The sequence below is a fragment of the Trachinotus anak genome, unplaced genomic scaffold (assembly GCF_046630095.1).
Source record: "Trachinotus anak isolate AG129_WGS33_773 ecotype Australia unplaced genomic scaffold, CSIRO_AGI_Tana_v1 ptg000007l, whole genome shotgun sequence".
NCBI classification, from domain to species: Eukaryota; Metazoa; Chordata; class Actinopteri; order Carangiformes; family Carangidae; genus Trachinotus; species Trachinotus anak.
In genome coordinates this window covers 13054845-13063436 of record NW_027273858.1, presented here as the reverse complement: position 1 = coordinate 13063436, position 8592 = coordinate 13054845, and the positions used below count along the sequence as shown (strand labels likewise).

The 8592-nt window shown below is 44.8% G+C and overlaps 1 protein-coding gene across 2 annotated transcripts in view; it reads left to right on the top strand.

Moving 5' to 3' along the window:
- Positions 1 to 349: 349 nt before the first annotated feature.
- Positions 350 to 8592, top strand: part of LOC139622941 (A-type potassium channel modulatory protein KCNIP2) — an 84485-nt gene continuing 76242 nt past the window's right edge. The window contains exon 1 of one of the 2 annotated variants that reach the window (XM_071480676.1): positions 350 to 654. In XM_071480676.1, the coding sequence (XP_071336777.1) occupies positions 582 to 654 (73 nt within the window). In that variant the 5' untranslated portion in view covers positions 350 to 581. The remainder of the gene's footprint in view (positions 655 to 8592) is intronic. The other variant, XM_071480672.1, reaches the window with a different exon arrangement.

Genomic DNA, 8592 nt, shown 5'->3' with positions numbered 1-8592 from the left:
TGAGCTCCTTGTTGCTCCTGCTGATGTCTCTGTACACATCTGACACTGCTCTGAGTCAGTGGAGAACATTAGGAGAGGATGTGATGGTGATATTAATGGCAGAGAGGCAGGCTGACCACCAACTCACTGAGGGAGATACTGCAGAAATGAAGCCAACTTTATATCTCTTTAAGCCACCGGTGGATGTTGGAGAAAACTCACTATTCTCCTGTTCACATTTGTCATAATCTCCAAAAAAAACCATAGCAATTTAATATAAAGATTTATTTTGTTTACTCTCCGTCTTTGTGTGTGTGTGTGTGTGTGTGTGTGTGTGCGCTTAAGTGTATGCGTGAAGCGCGCCTGGTTCACTCCGCTCCTGGATGCCGAGAGCGCACACAGAAACAGAGCTGGGAAACAGCGACTTAGATGGCTCTCTTTTCTGATTTGCTGCAAGTCAAGTATGACTCGTTAACGGTAACATAGTCGTAACCATCCTGCGCGAAGGCGAACAACGAAACCGCTGTTGCTTTCGCAGCCAGAACCGTGAACGTATCCGCTGTTTTCACACAGTTTCCACATTCCGGCGCACAGGGGTGAAAATGAAGGCGAAAAACCGCGACCAAAGCCTGTCGGACTCCAGAGAGCTGGACGGATCCTATGACCAGCTAACGGGTGAGTGAACCGGCGTCTGAAACACAGCTGAAATGTTGTCTGATTTGCCTGCAGAAAAAAAAAGATTTAATATGCAAAGCAGATAATCTGGAAGGAGTCAGGTCCACCTAACTTCTGGTGGCTTTGAAATGTCACAACCTGTTCGCCATTCATCTCTTATGAAAAAGAACTATTTTTAAAAAAATGTTTTTTTATTTTTTATGACTGTTGACTGTTTATTTTTAGTGCGCCACCGTAAGTTTATATGTAAGTTTATATCATCTTTGTCGCACTTTAATTTTCAGCTTCCATGGTAACACCATTTTTCTGTTTTTATTCCCGTAGCTGTTGTGTTACCTCACTGAAGTAGTGGCATGTGAAGAGTTCTTTTTTCTAAAGGAATAAAAAAGAGAGAGGGGCGACTAGTTGAAAAACAATATTTGAATGGGGGGGAAAAAAAAAAAAACACATATTGAATCTTTTAATGTCAGTGTTGCATGTCAGTGTGGTTGCGTAAGTGGTGCGTAATGTTAGTGAATGATGCTTGGTCTCTGTCAACAATTGAAAGACAACACAGTGTGTGATTCTGCCGGCCTGGCTCAGCGATGGGAGACCACCTTCACGTCGCTGTCTCGACTGTCGACAAAAGCGCTGCCGGGGTAGAGAACACCTGTCCGACCGATCTGATGCTCACGTCGTGGAGGTCGAGCAGATTCCTCCGCTTTGGTTTGTTCATCAGGTTTACACAGAAAATCTCTCACATCCGTGTCAGCTTCACCGGCCGACGTCTGTGCCTGTAGTTTATAAGAAGGGGCTGATGTTCTCTGCACACACAGCGGGCACCCGAGCGACACTTAATGCCATGTGGGTTTTCAAGCGGGGCGGTTGTGTGCGTAATTTCGCTTGCGAGCATCTGCTCTGTGGTTTTAAAGCGAAATTAAACTTGGTCCTGTTTCGTGCTTTCTCTTTCTCCGTGTATGAGTGCATTTGAGGAGACTTTATCAGCTTGACACACATCGGCGTTATAGCGATATAACGAACCCGTTCATTGAGCGACACGCAGCGTATCTGCGCATACCTGTGCTCTGTATGTGCTCCTCTGAGAGCTGAGCCCCCCCTGAGGTGCTTTTCCTGTCACCACGTCCCTCCGTTGTCACATTATAGCTCACAGGCTCTCGCTGCTTATGTGAGCACCGTTCGCCCGTTAAGTGCCAGCTGCCTAAATAAAAATGTTTGCTTTTATGCCTGAGCACATCTCAGGCCTGCAGAGGGAGGTTGTGCGTGGCCAGACAGCTGTGCGCCTTTGGGCTCGACGGGGACACTGGAATCTCATTTGCACTCGTCCACGCATTAGCAGCTAAGCAGTGCTTTGTCACAAATTTAATGCATCCTAGATTACGAAATGACTGCAAGGTGTCTGGGTGACACCATGTGTGCTGATGTGCAACAGACATCCAGTATGTGGGCATCTTCTGCTGAATTTATCTGTGAACATGTTTTTTCAAAGCATGTGTGGGTATCTATGTGTGGGTGAGCTAAGAAGCAGCAGATTCACTTTTTTCTACAGTCTATTGGTGAAAGTTAAAAAAACAAAACAAAAAAAACAAAAAAACAAAACAAAACAAAGAAGAATATGTTCTGCTGAATTCAACTGCATCCTTCAGGCTTCACAACTCACCATATTGTAAGTCATGTCAACCAACCCACACAGTGTGCTGCCCGTCATGCTCGGACGAACAGTGAGCATGGCAGAGCTTCTCGGGAACACAACACACTTGAGCAGCAAGACTGTCTTTTCCTCTGCAGCCTCACCTTTGGCTCTGTAATCAGTTTCAGATCAGTATCTCATACACACCCACCTACCACATGATTACCAAACGTGACGCTGGGGGAGATGAAACTTTCTGTGATGTAAATCTAAACTCTACAGTCTTTTTTTGACATTGCGTGTCTTCCGGTGTTTCAGTCCTGCTGAGATGGTCCCCTGTGCCTGTCCACAAGAAGTGATGCTGCTTTTTTAAGAGTTGCGCAAGGGGAGAGAGAGTGCGACCAAGTCATCCAGTGTGGCGGAGCAATTTGCTGCTGGCATAGTTTTTAATGACTTCTTCAAAGCTGCGAATTGCATGGTTAATTCATCTTTGTGAGACGCTGTCAACTCTGAAACATACTTAGCCCTGATAGTTGCATGGTTATTAAGGCTGGCTCTTGCCAATGAGAGTCGGTGTAATGAAGACGTGAGGCAGCTAAAGCTGTGGAGCAATACTGCTGTGTGTTGTTTATGGCACTTTTGATATTATAGAAGCAGTTGACCGCAAAGTGAGCCGCTGTATACTGTGTGTGTGCGAGCATGACAGACGGAGAGAGAGTACAGTTGACTGGTGCTTTTCTGTGTGATCCCCTCTAAAATGAAAAAGTATATAGTGTGATGTGAGTGCATGACTTGAGAATGGATTCTTAAGTGGGTTTTTTTTTTGTGTGTGTGTGGGAAGCACAGGTGAGTCATTCTTCTTACTTACAAGCAACTTGTGTGAGTCTGTGTGTGCGTGCGTGTGCTCGACGCAGAGCTGACCTGTGTTGCTTAAAGGTAGTGTGGGTGGTCTCCAATCACCATTTGAGTGAGATGTAACCCTCTAGAAATAACTCCCTCTCAGCCTGCCACATTGTACAGAAGTGTGACCCACTGTGTGTGTGTGTGTGTGTGTGTGTGTGTGTGTGTGTGTGTGTGTGTGTGTGTGTGTGTGTGTGTGCGCGCCTGTATTGGAGTGTGTGGCAGCCTGGCATTCCCCGTTGTGTTTAAGAGCACCGGCTGAGAGATGAGAGGTAATTATAGAAGCGTGGTGCAGTAATCTCCTCTTCCACCTCACAAGCCACACTCAAGAGGAATCATATCACCTACACACACGAATGAGCACGCACACACACACACACACACACACACACACACAATGGCTTCTCTCCACATATGCACACGCAGCTATTATCTCAACCTCGTCATGATCCCTTCTCCTCACCGCCAGTCCAGAATATTATCTAGAGGCTAATTGGCAGCCAGTCTGCCAATCATCCCTTTGTTCTGTCCGATATTCAGATCGTCTCATGTGCCGGTGAAGAAAATGAGGTTATTAAATTAAATTTTCCAAAAATACATTTCATCAAAATATTTTTTCTTCTTCTGCTGTATCGTGCCACATCAACCTGCTGTTCAGATGGCTTCTTCTTTTGTTCCTTCATGCATCAGATTATCTGTAAACTCAAAAAAGGTTAAACATATATGTAATAATGTGTGGAAGGATATTTCCAACCACTTTTAATAGAAATCTGGTTTGTGTATAGAGGTAAAATTATTAATCAATAAACAGGAAGTTAATATAGAACAATTTTGATAACTGATTAATCATGCAAGTTATTTTTTAAAGCAAAAATACCAAAAATTAGGTTCCGGCTTCTCAAATATGAATATTTAATGGTTTCCATATTATGTTAGTAAATTGAGTGCATTTGGGTTTTGGATGTGTGGTGGATAGCGGTCATCCTGGGCTCTGAGAAACTGAGATTTCTACCATTTTCTAACATTTTATGGACAAAACTGAAAGTGTGTGTTTATTCCGAGGTACAGTCAGACTCTCTGCTTCAGAAAAGGATCATATAGAGGTCAACTCAATGTAGCTGAAAAGTCAGTACGAAGGACTCAAGAAACAGAGAATTTAAGTTAATTAGTGAATGTGTACACATGAGACAGACACTGTCAGGAAGAAAATATTATAGCGTACAAACACTGTCTTGTTTGCGTCGGCGTTGTTTGCTTTTAGAGGATACAGTAAGTGGTACATTGGTTACACATCGACGTCCATCTCTCAGAATTAACTGGAGATCTGTTCTTTGCAAAGTGAGCTAATCGCTAATTTCCCAACAGTCAGCACAATCATATGGACCTAGCACTCAGACTCATAAGTGTAGAATTGCACTCACGCACACGCACAAAGCATGCACTTTTATATACCATTATTGTTGTTGTTATCATAATTGAATCTATGGCGTGTGTGAGGCTGCACAGACATAAACTCATTAGGTTGCTTGGGGTGTATTGTTGTTTTTCACTTGGCCTAACTTAACAAACATGTAGAACTTCCCTAGAGTTGACTTTTCTCACACAGCTCTCCGCTCGAGGAGAGATGTTTAGCCTTTGATTCATCTGGACAGTTTATTTCTCACACACGTAGCTCTTAATGAGAGATGTTAAGGGTATTGGCATTCAGAAGTGTGCCAGGCTTAAAGTCAGGAAAGGCCTCTCACACAAGGACGATAGCCAAGAGAGAGGGTAGACGTGTTGAGGTGAAGGGTATTAGCTGGTCTGGAACCCGCATGACACACACCCCAGCCTACTGACTGATGCAGAGCACCCCATGGTGAAAATAATAATTCACAATTGCTAGACTGAAATGATTCCAGGGCAAAGATTGCTTTCATAATTGAGCCTGTCAGAGGGAGTTTCGCCTACAGTCACCTTCTCGGCACGGCAGTTTTTGCTGCAGCTGGAATCGTAATGGCCACTGGCACTAATTAAAATCCTTGATTCAATGTGTCATCTGATGTGCCAGGACACGTGTGACACGCGTTGCCTCATCAGGGATCCTCTCTGGTCCACGGCCCGGGTTCCTCCAGGAAGTGCCAGAATTGCTGATGTGAAATGACGGGATTCCTGTGTGAAGGACTAAGGCTTATCTGTCACATTGGTTACATCACTGATGGAGGGAAAGAAGGAAAGAATCATGAAAGACAGGAAGGAAGGAAGGAAAGGGGCAAAGGAAGGACAGGAGCAAAGTGCAGGATGATGAATTAAGCTGCAGACAGTATTGGGTTTGCCAGGTAAATCCCAGCGATGCTCTTTGGTAGTCTGTAGGCGTCGTTTGCCCTGTTACCGAAGCTCCTTCTGCCAATCTTATCCTGTTAATGCACACCTCCCATCCATCAGTGTAGTCCTGTAATGATACAAGAGCAGCCCACCTGAGACCTGAGTTCTACTTGACATTCACATCTGTGCCTCTGAAGGTATGTTTGCGTGTAGAAATAAAGAAGTTTACATAATTACCCATCCATCCTCACCCGTCTCCTTCCTAATGTCTCCACTACACGTCTAAATAATCTGACTCGCGGTCCCCACTTAAGCCGCTCTCTCATTCTCCCTTTTTCTCTAACTCTATCAAACTCCTCCCTCTTCCTCTGTCTCCACTCTCACAGATCAGATTATGTAATAACACCATACATATTTCTGTCTCCAGCAGTGTCTTCAGCGTCTCACTTTCCGTGTCCTGATTCATCCCGCCTCTCTTTCAGTGCCCCCTCCTTTGTCTTTGCCTCCCTCCACATACCACAGCCTTCACTTCTGAGCTTTCCCATTGTCCATTGTGCCAGACTCCCTCCCTGACCCCCTGTCCTGCCTCCCTCCTCTCCCACTCTTTCAGGCCACGGTGGGACCCTAGTTTAATGGGGCTGGAAGCCAGAATCGATCCTAACGAGTTTAAATCTTTGACCAAATCTACAACCGATCGTTAATTAAAATAAGCCCTGCTCACCTCTCCTCCTCCTCCTCTTGGTCCCCCTCACCCCTTCTCCTCTCCTCACCCTGCCACTTCTCTGTAAACACATTCATTTCTAAATGCCTGCAGGGGGAAGAGGAGAGGCGAGGGAGGTGAGAGGAGGGAGAGGAAAGCAATGGGAGATGAGAAGACGGGGATGGAGGAGCAGAATTTAGCTGGGAAAAGTCAATTTACATCTTAGATTGAAGACCAAGGAATTAAGAGGCGGTGGGGAATATACATTGAGAAGAAATACTTGATTCTAGACGTTACAAGCGTTTCTCAACATTGGTCTGATGCTGTTGCCTTGTCAGAGATGTTTATCAACAAGCAACTGACTGATTGATTGACTGACGGAAAGTGTCTCTGAGTGTGACAGAGCCCCATGTCACTCACTGTGAGTCTCTGTCTCTCTCTCTCTCCCTTTGCTCTGCTGTCACTCTGAACATCTGATCTGCATTAGAGGATGATTTTCTGTCCATTAGTTCAGCTGTTCTCCATTAGGCTGATAGTAACTCATCAGTATGGAGAGGAGGAGAGGCCAGCAGATAGCCACACTATGTTATTGTGTATTACAGTGCAGGTTGCAACCCTCGCTCCACCTTCTTGGTGCCCTTTGACTCATTCTGTATGTGAGTGTATAAAAGAGAGAGAGTCCTTTGTCATCAGAGGTTATTATCAGCTGGCACGTCTCAGATTGAAGATAAGGGAGAACTGTGGGTGTGCGTGTTTCTGTGTATGTGTGTGTGTAAAGATCTACGCATTTGTTTAGAGGTTGTCTGAAGGGCGTGCGTGACTGCCACTGACGGCTTCGGGGGAAAGGATGTCTGGAGGAGCGTGTGCGGCTATCTTTCCCCCCTTTTCTTATTACTACAGTGCAATTTGGTGTCTCAATTTGAATTTGAATAGAATAATGTGATTTTTAAGAATATGTTGTCTTCCACTTCCTCTTGTCACTTTGTGAGAAAAGTAGAGACGGCACAAACAAGCAGACAATAAATGAGTGTAATTTCGTTGTGAACGGGCCCACTGAGGTTAGAAACTCTATTCATGGAAGGTTCTTGAGTAACTACTTCAGTGTGACGGACAGCACAGCAGAGAGTGATAAAGACAGAGGTGGGGGTGATGGGCTTTGTTCTTGACAAAACCAGAATCTCTCGTGCACACAACACACATGCAGGCATATACATACACACACACACACACACACACAAACACACACAGGCATGGCGGTGCAGCTGGTCTAACAATCAATCACTTAGTTCTGACAGAACTTTGGACAAAGTCTAGTCAATAACACAAAGCCGTGCACATTCACACTAACACACATACACTTACAAATGCATGTGCATATACACACGTATGCGCATGCGCATGCACAGCTGTGAAACAGTGGGAGAGGAAAGCACAGTGGGTAAACCTGGTCAATATCTGTCAGTTATCCTACCAGTCAAGATAAACTCAATGTCTCCCAGTGCACACAGTGTCTAACGGACAGTTCAATGGAGAATGCTGTACGGTTTAACCTGGACTGTAGGTATCAGAGGGATGTCTTGAATTAGTCATTGAGGGTAAAATGTTTTACATTAACCTGTTGAGATGTGAGGGAAAGATTGAGGTTTATTGGTAAAACAACTTGTATCGATTTAGAATTGCAAAGAATACTGAAGCCTTCAAAGACTGAACACATCACATGACTGATGTGGATACAGGATGACACACTGATCAACATAGGCAACCCCAAAATCTTGCAAGAATGTGCAATAGTTAACATGATAGACTGAGAGTCAATTTGAGTTTCCCATTTGATGAGTGAGGAGTTTTAATGTCTATCCCTGTTGCATCGAATGGTAGCAGGGACTGTTGAACCAGCTGTCGTTATAAAAACATCTCTCGGACAACGTGATATTGTGTAACCTGCCCTTGCTCTAGCCCCAAAGTGGCTTCACCATTGCTCCCCTCTCAGCCTGAGGCCAGGTTGTCAGAGGTGACACTTCCTGGCAATTTGGTCTTTATCTCTCCCAGGAGAGATGCTGAAGTCAGCGAAATTCTCAGCCAGCTAAATATGCACAGGCAAGGTAGACAGAACCAGGACCAATCGCATTTTGGTGGCTACGATATGGTTTGAGGTATTACAATTGTGTGAGAGAGGGTTATTGAGAAACGTTAAAATGCTGAGGCTGGGAATTTTGTGTTCAGCTTCACAGAGCTGTGTCACTGTGTCCTGACTCGAATGTTGAACCAGCCTGTAGCTGCTTCCTCTCCGGCAGCCACACCAACACTGCACACTTGTAAATTCTAAGATGCGGACTTTAGGAGTCCGACAACATATTTGTGTTCTTGAAAATCCATTTGCTTTAATCATCTCCATTGCACACTGTTC